We start from the raw sequence: 18,598 nt of genomic DNA on the forward strand, positions 1-18,598 counted from the left end.
CAGTCTTGCCTGAGCACCGTTCGTGCATTCTTCTCTTTTTGCGTCCAAAAGTCTAGAAAGGGAGTGTTCGGTTTGAAAAGAAAAAATGTTTCTTTTAGACGGTGCCAAGTGGCTGGGGTCGGGACCCCTGATAGCCCCCGAGGGGTATGCGGCCCTGGAACGAGGCCAGGGTCGGATACCCCTGAGCTTAACGGGATCAGCAGAATTGAAGACAAGTTTATGCAGAACTTGGAAATAAGAGCTATGGGAAAAAGCGTCTTAGCTGTTCTATGTTCCAGGCGTTGCTGAAGACCTGCCCGTCGGGAGTCGCCAGCTTGTAGGTGCCCGGCCGTAGAACTTGTACGATGATGAACGGGCCTTCCCATGGGGGAGTCAACTTGTGCCGACCCCTGTTGTCTTGGACGAGGCGGAGCACCAAGTCGCCGACGTTGAAGGCTCGGCCTTGTACCTTGCGGCTGTGGTAACGCCGTAGGGCCTGCTGGTACTTAGCCGAATGTAGTAGAGCTACGTCTCGCGCCTCATCGAGTTGATCATGTGCGTCCTCGAGTGATGCCTGGTTTCCCTGTTCGTCGTATGCCTTGACCCTTGGCGACCCTTACTCTAGATCGGTGGGCAAAATGGCCTCTGACCCGTAGATCATGAAAAAAGGGGTGAAGCCCGTCGCCCGGCTGGGGGTCGTCCTCAGGCTCCAAAGGACTGCGGGAAGCTCCGCAACCCATCGTCCGCCGAACTTCTTAAGGCGGTCGAAGATCCGTGGCTTGAGACCCTGGAGTATCATGCCATTGGCTCGCTCAACTTGCCCGTTCGTGCGGGGGTGTGCCACGGCCGCCCAATCCACTCGGATGTGGTGGTCGTTGCAGAACTGGAGGAATCTCTTCCCGGTGAACTGCGGGCCGTTGTCGGTGATGATGGAATTTGGGATCCCGAAACGGTGGACGATGTCGGTGAAGAACTGCACCGCCTGCTCGGACCTGATTTGGGCCACCGGTCTTGCCTCGATCCATTTGGAGAACTTGTCGACGGCGACAAGCAGGTGGGTGAAGCCCCCGGGCGCCTTCTTGAAGGGTCCGACGAGATCCAGCCCCCAGACCGCGAACGGCCACGTGATGGGGATGGTTTGCAACGCCTGCGCGGGCAGGTGAGTCTGGCGGGCAAAGAACTGGCACCCTTCACAGGTGCGGACTACCTGGGTAGCGTCAGCGACCGCGGTCGGCCAGTAAAAACCCTGTCGGAAGGCGTTGCCGATGAGGGTCCTCGGCGCGGCGTGGTGACCACAGGCTCCGGCATGGATATCCTGGATCAGCGCCTTTCCCTGTTCGATCGGGATGCAGCGCTGGAGGATCCCAGTGTGGCTTCTCTTGTAGAGCTCCCGGTCGATGATGACGAAGGATTTGGCGCGGCGCGCGATCCTACGGGCCTCCGTCTTGTCCGCCGGGAGCGCGTCACGGACGAGGTAGTCGAGGTATGGGGCTCTCTAGTCGTTTGGGGGGTCGGCCCCCACCGCGGGGTCCGCCATGATTTCCATGACCACGGGGACGGACGGATCGGCTCCCGGGGCCGAGTCGGGCAAAGCGGCGCCGACCCCCTCGGGACTGGCGCTCGGGTTCGGGACAGGTGGCGCGCTGCCAACCTCCCCTGACTCGGGTCCCGATTCCTGGGCCGGGGGTGCTTCGCCGACCCCTGCCACTTCTGGATAACGGATTAAAGGCCTCAACTGGTCGCTAACGAAGACGTCGTCGGGGACGGGCATTCGGCCGGACGCCGCCTTCGCCAGCTCGTCGGCGGCTTCGTTGAAGCGCCTTGCGACGTGGTTGAGCTCTAGCCCGTCAAACTTGTCTTCGAGCTTACGGACCTCGTTGCAGTAGGCTGTCATTTTGGGGTCGTGGCAGCTCCACTCCTTCATGACTTGTTCGACGACTAACTGGGAATCGCCCCGGATGTCCAGTCGACGGATACCCAGCTCGATGGCGATGCGGAGTCCGTTGAGGAGGGCTTCGTACTCAGCGACATTATTGGATGCAGGAAAATGGAGGCGGATCATGTACCTGATGCGCACGCCCATGGGAGAGACGAAGACGAGACCCGCTCCGGCGCGGGCCCTCATCAGTGACCCATCGAAGTACATTGTCCAATGCTCCTGCTTCTCTGGCGCCGATGGCGTTTGAATCTCCGTCCACTGTGCCACGAAGTCGGCGAGTGCCTGGGACTTATGGCGGTGCGGGGGACATAGGTGATACCCTGGTCCATGAGCTCAAGCGCCCACTTCGCGATCCTCCCTGTAGCGTTTGGGTTCCGGATTACTTCGCCTAACGGGAATGATGAAACGACCGTTACCGGGTGGGAGGTGAAGTAGTGGCGTGGCTTCCTCTTCGTGATAAGGATGGCGTAGACGAGCTTCTGGATCTGTGGGTAACGTGTCTTGGATTCGGACAAGACTTCGCTGATGAAATACACCGGGCGTTGCACCTTGAGAGCGTGTCCCTCCTCTTCTCGTTCCACTACCAGGGCCGCGCTAACCACCTGGGTGGTCGCCGCGACGTAGAGCAAGAGGGACTCACCGTCGGTAGGCGGGACTAGGATCAGGGCCTTCGTCAGGAGGTCCTTGAGTCGGTCAAGTGCCTCCTGGGCCTCGCCGGTCCATTCGAAGCGGTCAGTCGTCTTTAGGAGCCGATAGAGAGGAAGCCCTCGCTCGCTGAGGCGCGAGATGAAGCGGCTTAGAGCCGCCAAGCATCCCATGACGCGCTGAACTCCCTTTATGTTCCGGATTGGCCCCATTTCGCTGATGGCCGCTATCTTCTCCGGGTTTGCTTCGATGCCGCGCACGGAGACGATGAAGCCTAATAGCATGCCCCTTGGGACTCCGAACACACATTTTCCGGGGTTGAGCTTAATATGCTTATCCCTCAGTCTTTCGAAGGCTAGCTCGAGGTCGGGAACGAGCTGGTCGCCCCTCCTGGATTTAACCACGATGTCGTCAACGTAGGCCTCAACGGTCCGCCCGATGAGGTCTCCGAAGCACTTCAGCATACACCGCTGGAAAGTAGCCCCACGTTTTTGAGGCCGAACGGCATTTTAACGTAGCAGTAGGGGCCAAAGGGGGTGATGAAGGAGGTAGCGAGCTGGTCGGCCTCTTTCATCGCGATCTGATGGTAGCCGGAATATGCGTCGAGGAAGCTGAGGGTCTCGCACCCGGCGGTTGAGTCGACTATTTGATCTATGCGTGGCAAAGGAAACGGGTCCTTTGGGCACGCTTTGTTGAGACCGGTATAATCGACACACATCCTCCATTTCCCGTTCTTTTTTGGTACAAGGACAGGATTAGCCAGCCACTCGGGGTGGTGCACTTCCTTGATGAACCCGGCCGTCAGAAGCTTCTAGAGCTCTTCGCCGATGGCCTTGCGCCTTTCCTCGTCGAAACGGCGCAATCCTTGCTTCACTGGCTTGGAGCCGGCCTTGATGTTCAAGGAATGCTCGGCGACTTCTCTCGGAATGCCGGGCATGTCCGAGGGCTTCCACGCGAAGATGTCGCTGTTCGCGCGGAGGAAGTCGACGAGCGCGCTTTCCTATTTGGGGTATAAGGCCGCGCTGATCCGCACGACTCCTCCGTCGGAACAGCCGGGATCGAGGGGGACCTCCTTGATGCCTTCGGCGGGTTCGAAGGAGATGTTCGGCTGCTTGGAGTCGGGCCGGTCCTCGGTGGCCTCCGCAAGCTGGACCGCCAGGTCGCTCGTGACGGTGATGGCCGCGGCGTACTCGCAGCACTCTACGTCGCACTCGTATGCCTTCTGAAAGGTCGTGCCGACGGTGATGACCCCGTTGGGCCCTGGCAGCTTGAGCTTGAGGTAGGTGTAGTTGGGGATAGCCATGAACTTTGCGTAGCATGGCCGTCTCAAGATGGCATGGTAGGTTCCACGGAACCCCACCACCTCAAAGGTGAGGACCTCCTTCCTGTAGTTGGAAGGGGTCCCGAACGTAACGGACAGGTCGATTTGCCCGAGGGGCATTGCCTGCTTCCCTGGCACGACGCCATGGAAGGGTGCCTTGCTGGGACGGAGGCGGGAACGGTTGATCCCCATAGCGTCAAGGGTCTCGGCGTAGAGGATGTTGAGGCCGCTGCCCCCGTCCATGAGCACCTTGGTGAGGCGCGTCGTGCCGACGATGGGGTCGACGACGAGAGGATAGCGCCCCGGATGCCGGACGCGTCCAGGGTGGTCGGACCTGTCGAAGGTGATGGCCGACCCCGACCAGTCTAGGAAGGCCGGAGTCGCTGGCTCGGCCGCGTAGACCTCCCAGCGCTCCAGCTTCTGCTGGCGCTTGGTGTCGTATGCCGCGGAGCCGCCAAAGATCATGAAGCAGCCGTCCACCTTGGGGAAGCCGTCTTCCTTCTCTTCGTCGCCCTTCTTTTCCTCATCGGGCTTCCGCTTCCGGTCGCCTTTCACCGGATTGCCCACGAAGTATCTCTTCATGAGGTTGCAGTCTTTGTAGGCATGCTTCACGGGGAACTCGTGGTTCGGGCACGGTCCCTCAAGTAACTTGTCGAAGAAGCCGGGAGTGCCCTCGGGGGGTGGCTGCCCTCGCTTGCGCTCGACTGCAGCCACGAGGGGGGCCTCGCGCCGCGGTTTGCCCTTCTTCTTCTGCTAGCGGTTGGAGGTGCCTTCATCAGCATCCTCCTCCCGTTTCGCCTTGCCTTTGGAGCGGTCGAAGATCGCTCCAACAGCCTCTTCACCCGAGGCGTAGCTAGTGGCGATATTGAGGAGCTCCTCGGTGGTTCGCGGGCCTCGGCGCCCCAGCTCGTGGACGAGGGGCCGGCAGGAGGTTCCCGCTAGGAAAGCCCCTATAATGTCGGCGTCCGCGACGTTGGAGAGCTCGGTACGCTTCCTGGAGAAGCGCCGGATATAATCCCGGAGGGACTCGTCCGTCCCCTAGCGGCAGCTCCGGAGGTCCCAGGAATTGCCGGGGCGCGTGTACGTGCCTTGGAAGTTCCCTATGAAAACCTCCTTCAGGTCGTTCCAGTTGCGAACTCGTCCCGAAGGGATATGTTCTAGCCAAGCTCGCGTCGAGTCGGCTAGGAAGAGGGGTAGGTTGCGGATGATAAACAGGTCATCATCCGCCCCGCCGGCTTGACACGCAAGCTGGTAATCGCTGAGCCATACCCCAGGATTCGTCTCCCCTGAGTATTTGGCTATACTTGTGGGTTGCCTGAAGCACGGCGGAAAAGGCGCTATCAGGATGCGCGCAGAGAAGGCCCGGGGCCCAGCCGGACCGGGGCTCGGGCTACGGTCTTCCCCGCTGTCGTAGCGCCCGCCACGGTGGACGTGGTAGCCTCGATCCACCCCGTCCTCCCTGTCCGCGCGGGAGCGTCTCCGCGCGTTTAGGGTGTCGCGGGCATCGCGGACGAGGCCGACGCGCTGGTGGACGGATCGAGCCTCGCCTCCCGCGGGTGGAGGAGTCCGTCGAGCGGATGCGGCCTAATTTGCCCTAGGAGGGGGTTGATGGACAGACTCCCCCCGCCTTTCCGGGGGCGCGTCAGGCGTTGCCCTGCTGGCGTTCTGCCTGCGTCGCCGGGACGCGGAACTTTCCGCCAGCTGGACGGCGGCGCATTCGAGCAGGTTGCACATCTCTTGGCGTGCCCGTCGCTCCTCGGGCGTCGCTGGTTCAGGGAGTTGCCGAAGCAACACCGCCGCGGCTGCGACGTTTTGGCTGGCGCGGGCGAAGAGCTGCGGACACTCTTCGTCCGCGCAGATGCGTTGCTGGACGTCGCGCGCCCGTTGTCGTGCTCCACCCTCGTGGTGGTGGTGCTCGACTTCTTGGCGGGCGCCTGCGCGCGCCTCCGGTTGCTGAGAGCACTCTGACGCCCTTGGTAAGGCTCCGGTCGTAGCCGCGGCGCGCGAGGGGGGAGCCCTTTGCCTCCCCTCGGCGTCGTTGCCGTTGGATCCCTTGGAGTGCGCGTCGACCATGAGGCACTCACGCAAGGGGTGGGAGCTCCCGCTGCTGGAGCCGATGTCGGAGATCGTCCTCGTCGCGCCTACGAGCTCGTTGCTCGCGGGCGACGCGGTCATGGACCGCGCTAGGAGGTGTCCGTAAGCCCCCGTGGCGTTGCGTAGCCCGAAGGGTCGTCCCCCTGGTGAGGTCCTTCTGGTATGCGACCAGCCGCTCGCCGCTGTCCCGGCGGCGGGGCCGGGGGCAGCCGGGCGAGCGGGCAGGACGAGGACAGGGATCAGCTCGATCCCTTCCCCGGTGGCGAGGAAGTCCAGGCTCCCGAATCGGATCAGGGAGTCCGAAGCAAAGCTACTATCGTAATTGGCCATCTGAGGCCGGAAATGTACGCGCAAAGGTCCCCTACCTGGCGCGCCAACTGTCGTTGCCAAGATTTGCGGATCAAGACTTAGACTAGTAAATTTCTTTTATGCGTGTAAGGCCTCGGATGGTGGTGTGGGAGACACGGGTTAGACTGGTTCGGGCAAAGGAAGCCCTACGTCCAGTATCGAGGATGCTCGTATATCCCACGCGGGGTTCTGTAGTAGGGGTTACAGATCGGCGAGAGAGGGACTGGTCCCAAGTCTCTTTGTGCTTGTGCCCTCAGGGAGTGTACTAGCGTGCTGTGCTTGTGGGAGAAGAAATCGATCCCCCCCTCCGGCCCTTGGTGCCTCCTTTTATATCATAAGGGGGGTGGCCGGAGTTACAGCTGGGATCGGGCGAAGAGGACTGTAAAAGTGTAAACGTAGTACGGTAAAAACACGACGGGAAGGGAGGAACAAGTTCCTAGACGCCCGACGCCTTCACCGGCCCCTGACGAGCGCCGGCGTGCATGCCGGAGGGGGGGCGGCCGTGTGCCAACTGTCGTCGCGCCCTACAGATAGCTCCTTCGGCATTCGTAGGCGTCGGGTTATGATGAAGGCGTTTCGTCGTTACCCCGGTGTCCGTTGGGGAGGACGGTGGATGTTACCGTCCTGATGATGGCTTCTGGAGAGAGGGCGTCACATCCTTGCTGCCGGGCGCGCGGGACCCGAGGGCGCGCGGGGCCCGAGGACAGGCGAGTCTCTCCTCCGCTCCGGTCGGCGCAGGCCATGAGTACCCTGCGGCGAATGGAAGGGAGCCGCCAGCACTGTAGCTTGTACAGTATGGTCGTGCATGGGTACTTGCAGCGGGTTGCGTGAGGAGCGCGGTCATCCTTCCCCCTGCCAGGCCTGCGGCGCATTTATGACGAGGCCGACGGGGGGGGGACCCACGGGATTGTTTATCTTGTCCACCTGGTCCGCATCCGAGGGGGATGTCCGCCCTGGGGGCCCCAGCGAGTCCGACCCCTGTGCTCGGGGTCGGACGAGGCGGAACCTTGTGGCGAGGGGTCGGGCGCCTCCGACCCCGGGGTCGCAGTCGGACGAGGCGGAAGCCTCGTGGAGGGAGGTCGGGCGCTCCCGACCCTGGGACCGTGGTCGGGCGAGGCGGTGCCTTGTTGGCGGGAGGTCGGATGTTCCTGACCCTGAGACTGCGGTCGGGCGAGGCGGAGTTTTGATTATGCTAGGTGGGCCCGGGCCTTCGTGTCTGCTCTTTTAAGCGGTATTTAGGAGATCGTTAATATTTCCCCCCAACAGCCCCTGCCACCACCCGCTGCGATGCCAGAGGTGCAGACCATGGTGCACTAGGAGTCTGGCGCTGGGTGTGCACTGCCTGCGGGGGTGCATAAGCAGGCGACCATCGCGTCCACGCAGTTCGCGGACGCTTGAGCAGCGACGGCACGACATACACCTTGCCAGGAGATACTGGTGTGGCCACGGATGCAGTGGAGACGCAGAGACCATGGGAGACGCAGCGGACACCAGGAAATGGATGAGGCAAGGTGCGTAGCACCCTAGTCCTTTCCTGCAGCCGCCAATCCTCGGGTCCGCCTACGCACGCTCCAATTCGGACCGCAACACCGCAAATTTCATCAGCTCATGCTTCGATTTGACCCGTGCAATTTTGCCATCTTGTGCTCCGATTTGGCTTGCATCCGCTTCAATTTCACCGGCTCGTGCTCTGTTTGGCCTGCAGATCACTGATTTCATCTGCCTGTGCTACGATTTGGTCCACACCTGCTTCGATTTCACCGATCCTCGCACTCTCACGTGTCGGATGGCTCATACCTCGCCTGTACCGGTCCTTGCTTGCCCTTCGCGGCCGCTGCCCGCACGCCGCCTTCTTCCCCAGGCCAAGGGGTCGTGGTGTTCAACAAAAGGCCGATGACGCTTACAAGTGGGTCCCACATGTTGGCAGGTCCACATCAACATCTTAGTCCAACTCAGCGTGCCAGCGTGGCAAAACTTCATTGCAAAACCACCTCAGGGGGTTATTTGAACATTTTTGCAAATACAAGGGGTAGAACACCTAATTTTATAGATTGTGGGGTTATGTAGTCCAGTAGCAATAGGTTGGGGGTTATGTAGACTTTTTTCTTAGATTAGGACAGGCTAATATAATGGACGGTTGCGTGATGCCTGACTGTGCAGAAACCAGAAACCAGAAAGTCATTTTGTTCCGGAATGATAAAAAATTATTTATTTATTCCATGTGGTTCTATATCTTATCGTTCAGAAACACATGTTACGAGGTAGCGCATTACCCCATCACTCCATTAGCTCGGTGATGACTTTTCCATGTCGATCGCAAGGCTAGGCTTATAATTTTTTTTAAGACGTGCATAGCACATTTTTCATTAAGAAGAAGAGAAGTTTGAACACGTACAATCGAGATACACGACCACGCAAAAAATGGAAAAAACCATTCTGGGTGCAAAATTGCAAACAACAATCTGAAAAATGAAACACCACCACCTAAAGTATCCTAAGGCGCATCAACGAGCGGAGTCCTAGGAAGCTAGCCCGACTCCAAGTCCTCGCTTCCTCCAATACCACCAGCGCAAGGGCCACCGGTTGCTGTGACGTCCGCTCGTGCACTCGTCTGTTCCGCTCCTTCCAAAGCAACCAAGCGACCAGCTAAACCAGTGAACCAAAACCTTTCCGTTGAGTTTTAGCAACGCTCTTCCTTGCTTGGATCCACCATTTGAAGTGAGCTAAGTGTAATTTTCCCCCTCTTATTTTGTTATAGTACCGTGGAAGTGGATAGTCGTTGGTTTTACTAAACCTTTAGGTTAAGTATCATATTGGATTCATTCTTAAATATATGATGTTTATAAAAAAACTAATTAGTTCAATTAAACTATTCCCTCTGTCCTAATTTATAGATCGTTTTATTTTTTAATGCATGGTTATAGCTATGCACCTAGATATATGTTATGTTAGATACATAGTAAATACTATGAAGGTAGAAAAGACAAAACGACCTATAATTTGAAACGGAGGGAGTAGTTGTTAAAACGGAGGTAGTAGTTGTTAGTTCACTTCGTATGGTAAAGATCCAGTGGATCAAGTTGTCGCAAGGTTGACACCTTCTGACTAAACAAAAAGTGAAGTACTCCCTCAATACCAAAAAAACAAGTTATTCTATGTTTATCTTAAATCAAACTTTCTCAACTTTAATCAAATTTATAAAGAAAAGTATCAATGCTTATAGTAGCAAATAGGTATATTATAAAAATATATCTCATGATAAATCTAATGACACTTATTGCATATCATAAATATATATAGTTTTTTCTATGGTCAAACTTTAAAAAACTTTGACTTAGAACAATTCTAAAATGACTTGTTTTTTTTTTGAATTGGGACGGAGGGAGTACTATGCAATACGGACGCTACATGATTTTCATCGACTTACCAAAATTGTCAAAAAAAAATCTCAAGTTTTAGCTCCTCGTTTCCAATCATGATCCAATAATCTCACAATATCCATCTCGGCCTCAAGCAGCTCTTTATGGTTACAGGTAACACCAGTTACAACTCTTTCGCCACCGGGACCTCCATTACCATCTCCATCTTGAGGACAAGAGCTTCCGTGCCCCATCTGCTGCAACTCCGAAACGGCTAGGGACTGCCTGCGCGCACGGTCCCTATCCCGGGGATAGCTGCAGTACAGGAACGAGTATATGGAGGTGCAGACCGTGAACGGTATTGCTATGGACGTGTACAACGCCTTTGCTAGGGACTCGGCGTTCTCCCGATCCCGTTGAACACTCCTCCCCTTGTCGTCCGGCTTGTACCCGAATACGCGTTGCGCTAGGAGGCCGACGATTGCAGGCGCGAAGGATGAAAGCACTGACTCGAAGGTCCCGTCGAGCGCGTAGATGTTCGTTCTTGATTTCTCTGGAACGATCTCCGCCATGATAGGCCTGTAAAACGATGAGCAAGATCAGTTGACAACGTAACATACAAGGTTTCACGTCTTGACGGGAAATTATTCAGTAACTATTTGAATGAACCTGGAAACTCCAATCAAATTCAGAAAGTAACGCTGAAATCTCAGCGAATGTAAAATGCTATCACTAAGGTGTGGAACATTTGGATGCGAGATGAATGGCTTACAGGTTTGTGGCGGGGCCGTTCCAGGAGATGAAGACGCCCATGACGAACAGGACGACGCCGTAGCCGACGCCGGCGGACGGGTCCTCGGGGAGACCCAGGAGCAGCACGGTGGCTAACGGCACGGCCGAGCCGGCGCTGATCTGCGATAGCACGATCCTGCCGGCGTCGGGGTACCTCACGGCGAGGAAGTCGCCCATCTTCCCCCCGAGCAGGCCGCCGAGGGAGCTTGCCACCCAGAAGATGGTCATGAGGACGGCGGTGTCGCCGTGGCTGAAGCCGATGAGCTCGAGCCACATGGACGCGAACGAGAGCGCCGACCACGGGAACGAGCCGCTGACACCCTGCGCCACGAAGATCTGGAACGTCGGGATCCGCACCACGAGCTTGGCATCCTCGACCATCTCCGCGAGCACCTCCCGTGCGGACGCCGGCCGCTTGCCGGCCTGCCTACCACCGCCCTCGCCCGTCGGGAAATGCGGGTCCACGGCGAGGAACCAGGTCAGGGCTCCGACGGCGACGCTGATGGCCGCCACGAGATGGAACGCGACACGCCAGCCGGCGATCCCGAGGACCGTGGTCTGCGCCAACAGCAGGCCCACGAAGCCCCCGGAGATGAAGCCGAGGCTGCTGGCGAGCTGCAGCCACCCGAACGCCGAGCCGCGCGTGTCTTCGTCGGTGGAGTCGGCGACCAGCGACAGGATCGATGGCACCACCAGAGCTAGGCCAATGCCGTTCAGACCCCGCGAGATTGCAACCTGAACATAAGAACATTCGTAGCAGTGTTGCCTTTCAATAATCTCTTCTCCAACAAAATCCACTTTGCAGATCTACAGCTCAACTCACAAGTCCCAATCTGTACCAGTGAGAGCAGATCTACGGAAGCAAATTACAAGGAAAAGCACATCAAGGAAGCAGGCGACAAGGAAATACTCAATCCACAGCAGCTGATCACCTGTAGGAAGGTGTCGGAGACGCCGACGAGGAACGTGGCGGCGGCCCAGAGGAAGGCGCCGACGGCTATGACGTGGGCGCGGTTGTGGCGCGCGGCGGCGTACGCGGCGAGCGGGTAGCAGACAGCCTGCACGATGGAGCGGCACAGCGTGAGGGCGCCGAGCCCCGCGGGCGTGGCGTGCAGCGCGGCGCCGACCTCCCGGTACACCGCCGGCAGGAGCGCCTCGTCGGCGCGCTCCATGATGGACGCGAGGTTCACTAGCAGCAGCGTCCGCCGCCGCTCCCGTGCCGCTGGACCCATCCGTCCGAGGCCTCCGCACTGTCTCCTCTCTTGCTGCTGGATTCTCAGCTCGAGCTCGGGACGGCCGCCATTGGTAGCGGACCAGCAGTCGCCGGCGATCTGGGGGTCTGATCTTGGCGGGAATTTTATATTACCGCTCCTCTTTGGGTGGAGTGAAGTTCTAGGACGAATCACAATTCACGATGACATGTGGGCCCGAACAGTAGCGGCATGGGCGCTAAGCCGCTAACGGTGTGACTCGTGTGAGTAGCTGAGGGCCCTTGAGCAGCTTTATCACTGGCTTTGGTCATTTCTAGTGGGCCCCACTAGTCAGTGACTTAGCTTGACTACATGAATACAGGACGGCAACGGTTCTTTTCAATTTTCAATAAAAAAACAAGAACAACAAGAAGAAAAGGATGGCAACGCTGCCTCCTGCTTGATGTGTTCTTTATCTTCAAAAGATGAGGTGAAATTAGATTAAAAGTAGATAATGTAATTATCCCTAATCCCTCACGTGAATGGCTGACGGCGAATCTAGGGAGCTGCTTATGTGCCAAGTTGTTTAATTACTCTTTGTACGAGGCAACACTCCACGTGATCATGCTTCAAAGTTGACTATCTCCAAAGAGATTGAAGAGCACAAGAGTGTTTTTCAGAATTCAGTGTCAGCCTTTATTTTAAAAATGAACTGTTTAAAGCAAGTTCTTATGTTTTTTGTTTAATCTTAGCAGCCGCAAAATCTCCAAGTGAGCAAGTACATATCACTTTCCAGGGCAAAAGCAAACAGACGCTGACTTCGCTACCACTTGCATTGCATCAGCTTCATATTGAATTCCTGTATGCGTATTTTTTTCCTGCTCCAAGAAACCAATTCAATTGTTGTACCTCCTATAGCACCAAAAAAGAAGAAACTTGTTCCGTCAAACATCTCCTAGCATTACAATTCCCCCTTAAGTTTTTTTCCGTGAGTGCCTAAGCACCTTTCGATTAAGAAGAAAACAGTTTACAGACACAATCTCGATGAAGCCAAGCTGAGCTTGAGCAGCACGAGAGCACAAAGGACCAAAGAAAAAGAAACACACAAACAACCACCGCACGACGCGAAACAACAAAGAGGAAGCACACTTGAACCCACAGACCTAGACACAGCCACTCTCCTGGACCTGCCAAAAGATACAACCTCGTCAAGGGTGCTAAAGGTCACGGTGGCAGAGCATCCGCCGAATACAACAATAGTGGCAAAGCATCCACCCAATCCGCATAATCGCGATGGCAAAGCATCCACCCGGAGCAACTACGGCGGCAAAGCATCCGCCAGACAACTACGACCTAAGCAATCCGGGCGAGGTGGACGAATCGAAGCGAGGGCAGGCGCAGAAGAAGACACTTCACGAGACGACCACCATGAGGACCCTGACTGGCCGGAGACGACCGGGGCGGTGTTTAACAATGATCCCTGTAGTGACAGCAGCAAGAACCCGCTGAGTTTCCAAAATGACACCTCAAGGGAGGGGGTGACGCCACTGGCGCCGTTGTCGTCCAACCAACACGGTCAAGGTTTTCACCCGGAAACTCACCATAGGGGAGGGAGAAGGGGGATGAATGACGCCTTCAAAAAGGGAAGCGACGCCCGGGGGCGTCACCGTCATCGACCTGCAACCAGGCATAAGGCTTTCGCCTAACCCCGTTCCTTCCTCAGAAAACACTGCTGCCACCAAGAGCACGGGGACCACCGGGTGCCAAGGAGCCAAAGAATGCCACCACATAACCAGTTGTCCAATCCCCCAGCCGGCGGAAATGCGCCACCAAAGAGGGAGGGGGGACGCACTAGCGGCAGCGCCGGCGGCGCACAAAGCCCCGCCTCCCAGCACGAGCCAGCGGTGCCGGTGGTGGCGCTGCACCACTAGAGAGGGAAGGGGATGCGCCAACGACGGCGTGGCCAGCCACGCGGCGGTGGCGCGCAGAGCCCGCCCCCCAGCAGACCCGACAGCCAGGGAGGGGCGCGGCCACCCCCGCCGCCCGCCCTCCGGCAGCGGAAGGGGAGGGAGAACGCGGATCCAGTCGTGCCCCCCCCATCCTCCGGGCGGCGGAGGGGTGGGGGGAGAACACGGCGGCCATCAGGGAAGGGACCCCCGCGCCCAGGATGAGTAGATCTGGGCTTAGGGGAGGTGGATCTGCCCACGGTGGTTGGTGGCGGATCCGGCTACCGGCGGCGCTAGGGTTTGCAGAATGGGAGTGGAGAGGGAGAGAGGAGGAGGGAAGGGGAGGGAGAGAGCACGACGCAGGGGTCGGCTTCGGCAGCGGCGGCCGGAGTCGGGCAGGTGGCAGGTGGTTGGGCGCGGGCACTGTCGCCTCCCGAGTCACCCCTCCGGAGCACTCGGGAGTAGGGGGAGGAAGAAAGCAAGATCCACCAGCTGACAATACGGCGAGCGTACTTCCTCCCTAAGTTTAAACGAGCTTTGTCTAACACGGACTGCCTGTCTGATCCATTTTGAAACATCAATACAACAATTCCTCGGTTGGAGACCCCAATTCCTATCATGATTCCCGGTTCGCCAACAGGCTCACAGTGTCCTTCTCACCCTCGGGAGCCTCCTTATGGTCATAGGTAACACCAATGGTAGCTCTTTCACCATCATTCGCCAAGGCGAAGACCTTGGGCCGGGCATCACCATCTTCTAGGCAAGTGCTCTCGTGCTCCATCTGCTGCAGCTCCGACTCGATCAGGGACTGCATCCGCGCACGCTCCCTGTCCCGGGGGTAGCTGCAGTACAGGAACGAGTATATGGCCGTGCAGAGTATGAACGGTATCGCTATGGAAGTGTACAACGCCTTGGTCAGGGAGGCGGCGTTCTCCCGATCTTGTTGAACACTCTCCCCCTTATCGTTTGGCTTGTAACCATAGACACGCTGAGCCAAGAGACCAACGATTGGAGGGGCAAAGGATGATAGCACTGACTCGAATGATCGGTCAAGGGCATAGATACTTGTTCTTGACTTCTCCAGGACGATCTCCGCAAAAATAGGGCTGCAAGATGAGCAAGAATTTGCAAAATGGTTAGACAGAGATTTCTCACTCTTTCAACTACAAAGTAAAATTTTGCTTGAATCTTCATTCAAAACTTGATAATTGGCTTGGATAATTGTTTTTCACAATTTTGGTGCAGTTATGTCTAATAATCGTATTGTGGAGGTAAATACGCGGTTGCTATTAGGGCAAAATCAAATCCAAACACGGAGTTGTGGAGTTATCAGAGGTTATGAAAGCAGAGCATGACTTACAAGTTCGTGGCGGGACCGTTCCAGGACATTAGCAAGCCCATGACGAACAGGACAACGGCGTAGGAGACGCCCTTGGACGGGTCGTCGGGGAGGCCCAGCAGCAGCACGGCGCCCATGGGCACCGCCGAGAGGGGGCTGATCTGGGAGAGCACGATCCTGCCGGCGTCGGGGTACCTCACGGCGAGGAAGTCGCCCATCTTCCCCCCGAGCAGGCCGCCGAGGGAGCTCGCGACCCAGAAGATGGTCATCAGGACGGCGGTGTCGCCATGGCTGAACCCTTTGAGCTCCAGCCACATGGACGCGAACGAGAGCGCCGACCACGGGAACGAGCCGCTGACACCCTGCGCCACGAAGATCTGGAACGTGGGGATCCGCACCACGAACTTGGCCTCCTCGATCATCTCCGCCACGACCTCCCGCGCGGTGGCCGGATGCTTGCCGTCGCGCTGGTGGTTGGCGGTGGTGCTGTCGTCGCCGGCGGGGAAGTGGGGGTCGACGGCGAAGAACCGGTTGAGGATCCCGACGGCGATGCTGATGGCAGCCACGAGGTGGAAGGCGATGCGCCAGCCGGCGATCCCGAGGACCGTGGTCTGCGCCAGCAGCAGGCCGACGAAGCCTCCGGAGATGAGGCCGAGGCTGCTGGCGAGCTGCAGCCAGCCGAACGCCGAGCCGCGCGTGCCGTCGTCGGTGGAGTCTGCGACCAGGGACTGGATCGAGGGCACCACCAGAGCCAGGCCGATGCCGTTCAGGCCTCGTGAGATTGCAACCTGACACGTTATCACTTTTCAGTGTCGATTAAGCATTGCTAAAGCAAGATTTGGAGTCGGTATTAACACAAATAATTGAATCTCAACCAATTAATTGCCCCCAAAGATTCTAATTGTGCGGCTAGAACCAGAGCGAGGCTCTGCCAGATCCAATCTCCACGAGAGCAGGTTCACAGTCAAAGTGCACAAAAACTGCAGAACCAGTACATCTGCAGCAGCAGCCAACGGACCTGTAAGAAGGTGTCGGAGACGCCGACGAGGAAGGTGGCGGCGGCCCAGAGGAAGGCCCCGACGGCGATGACGTGCGCGCGGTTGTGGCGCGCGGCGGCGTAGGCGGCGAGCGGGTAGCAGGCTGCCTGCACGACGGAGCGGCAGAGCGTGAGGGCGCCGAGCCCCGCGGGGGTGGCGTGCAGCGCGGCGCCCACCTCCCGGTACACCGCCGGCAGGAGAGCCTCGTCGGCGCGCTCCATGATGGACGCCAGGTTCACCAGCAGCAGCGTCCGCCGCCGGTCCCGCTCCTGCCGCTGGTCCATCTCTGCCCAGCGCTCTCTCTCTCTCTCTCTCTCTCTCTCTCTCCTCCGAGGTCGGTCTCTCCACGGATCGACGCGCGGGTTCGAGCTCAGCTGAGGGCCTCGGCCATTCCTGATCCCTGTTCCCCACCTCTTCTTCCCCTCCGGCGACCCGGGGTCTCCTCTGCTCGCCTCTTCGCGGGAAATTTTATATTCCGAGGTTCCTCCTTGTGACGCGGCACTGGTTTACGTTGCTCGGGCCTTGTTTAGTTGCCCAACTTGGGTGCACCTAAATTACTGTAGCAACACTGTAACGTTTCGTTTGTATTTGTGAATTATTGTCCAAATATTGACTAATTAGGCTCAAAAGATTCATCTCACAAAGTACAATAAAACTGTGCAATTAGTTTTTGATTTCGTCTACGTTTAGTACTCCATGCATGTACCGCAAGTTTGATATGATGGAGAATCTTCTTTTTGCATAGTGCTAAAGTTGGGAGTTGGGGGTGAACTAAGGGCATGTTTAGTTCTCCAAACTTCCAACTTTGACGCTATGAAAAAAGAAGATTCCCCATCACATCAAACTTGCGGTACATGCATGAATTACTAAATGTAGACGAAATCAAAAACTAATTGCACAGTTTTGTTATACTTTGCGAGATGAATCTTTTGAGCCTAATTAGTCAATATTTGGACAATAATTCACAAATACAGACAAAACGCTACAGTTGCGCATTTATGGCAAAATACCAATTTTGCCACTCCCAAATTGAAAACTAAACAAGGCCTAAACAAGGGCTTGGGCTTGCGCTCAGTGCTTCTGACGCCGTGGGCACCAGTGGTTGTGGGATCGGGTTGTCAGGCGTTGCATTGCTTACGGGTGCAGATTGCTGCTGGGTAGGGTGGGGTTAATTAGGGGCTTAATTAGGGCTTAAGCTTATAGTTTACAGCTGCTTTTGGCTGATCAAGAAACTGATTTTTTCTAACACGTTGGTTCCAAAGCACGCGCAGCACGGCTGCACGATCGCGCACGGTGGTACTGACTTTTGAGGCTTGGCGGACACAAATCTGCTCCGGTTCATCGCGCCTTCGTCTTCCTGCGTCGATCGTGCGTGCTGCGGCCTGCGGGGGATAGGGCTATGGCTAGGGCCAATGCAGCAAACGGTGGTTTGACTTCAAACACTGCAAACTGTACCTCCCACCCATGCCATGGCGTTCCATTTCCCCACCGACGACCAGTAGCGCCGTTGGGAAAACATTGGCTGTGTTTGGTTGTGATGGCTGTGGCTGTGCTGAAGCTGAAGCTGCTGCAGCTACTACAGCACTTGTAGCCAGCCACCAGCAGCTCCAGCCATATTCATGCAGTGATGCAGCTTGCTATAGACCTGCAGCCGAACAGCTAAGCTGTACAGCTGCAGCTGCAGCCACCAAAGAAGCACAACCGAACACAGCCATTATTGCTTTTTAAAGGCTTTGTACGACTTTATAAGGTTTGTACCTAACCAGTTGCATCTAAAAACCAAGATTGACACAATCACCTGAACCCAAGCTCCATCACCGGTGGCGCCATGGCCACCAGTCTGCTGCCCTATAGTAATCTCTGGCCACTAAGCCTAGGGCCTTCCTGCCTCCATTGTCTCATCATAATTTCATTCCCTGTTTCCCTGTGCTCCTATTTCTTCGTGTCTCTACTCTCTGCCATGAGCAGGGGCCAGGTGCAGATCGGGGCCACTGCCCCACAACATTTCGCTGTTCGCGGTCTCCGGAAACGGAGGAGGATCATTTCCACGCTCTGAATTTTGTTGCGGCTATTAACTTATTTCTTTTCTTTTGAGCATTTATTTTAGTTGCTACGTTTCATGAAGATGTATATATTGAAGAGACGAACGGTCAGAATGCTTTTTTTTTTGTTAACGGGCTCTCAGAACTCCAAAAACCTTCAAAATGGATCGGTCACAGCCCATTATCTGTCTGAACGAATGAACCACGAAACTAGCCCATGTCAGCCCAGGCCTAGCAGGCTAGCAGCCCACAACCCAAAACCCTCGCTTCGCCGAACCTGTCTCCACTCTAGGCTCCAGCACTCCACGCGGCGGAAGGCCATTCCCATTTCCACCCACTCCCACTGCCCGCCGATCACCTGCCGCCGCCGGCTCCTTGCCTCGGCCTCCGCCTCCTGCGCGACGCCAAGTGTCTTCTTCTTCCCATCCCATGGTGAGTTCATCTGTTCTACTTCGCTTTCCAAGGTCATTCCTGTGAAATTTTGGCGCTTTGGGGGTTTCCCCAATCCTCCATGATCATTCTGGGTAGGGGGCACCGCCCTTGCTAGTTCTAGGTTTTGGCCGAAAA

The 18,598-nt window shown here is 56.8% G+C and overlaps 3 protein-coding genes across 3 annotated transcripts; all 3 read right to left on the reverse strand.

Moving 5' to 3' along the window:
• Positions 1-595: 595 nt before the first annotated feature.
• LOC117844213 (uncharacterized) lies at positions 596-8,245 on the reverse strand. Its single transcript, XM_034724969.1, has 3 exons — positions 8,135-8,245; positions 1,073-1,474; positions 596-886 (listed from the first exon to the last, which is right to left on the reverse strand). Exons 1-3 carry the CDS (start codon positions 8,243-8,245, stop codon positions 596-598), a joined length of 804 nt encoding a protein of 267 aa, XP_034580860.1.
• Positions 8,246-9,758: 1,513 nt separating this feature from the next.
• Positions 9,759-12,210, reverse strand: LOC117845601 (uncharacterized). Its single transcript, XM_034726667.2, has 3 exons — positions 11,410-12,210; positions 10,458-11,212; positions 9,759-10,264 (listed from the first exon to the last, which is right to left on the reverse strand). Exons 1-3 carry the CDS (start codon positions 11,707-11,709, stop codon positions 9,775-9,777), a joined length of 1,545 nt encoding a protein of 514 aa, XP_034582558.1. The 5' UTR covers positions 11,710-12,210; the 3' UTR covers positions 9,759-9,774.
• Positions 12,211-14,106: 1,896 nt separating this feature from the next.
• Positions 14,107-18,162, reverse strand: LOC117842921 (uncharacterized). The gene is made up of 3 exons (XM_034723445.2): positions 15,971-18,162; positions 14,974-15,740; positions 14,107-14,719 (listed from the first exon to the last, which is right to left on the reverse strand). The coding sequence occupies exons 1-3, from the start codon at positions 16,271-16,273 to the stop codon at positions 14,230-14,232; spliced, it is 1,560 nt and encodes a 519-aa protein (XP_034579336.1). The 5' UTR covers positions 16,274-18,162; the 3' UTR covers positions 14,107-14,229.
• Between the last annotated feature and the right edge of the window lie 436 nt (positions 18,163-18,598).

Source organism: Setaria viridis, chromosome 2 (genome assembly GCF_005286985.2).
Source record: "Setaria viridis chromosome 2, Setaria_viridis_v4.0, whole genome shotgun sequence".
Classification (NCBI taxonomy): domain Eukaryota; kingdom Viridiplantae; phylum Streptophyta; class Magnoliopsida; order Poales; family Poaceae; genus Setaria; species Setaria viridis.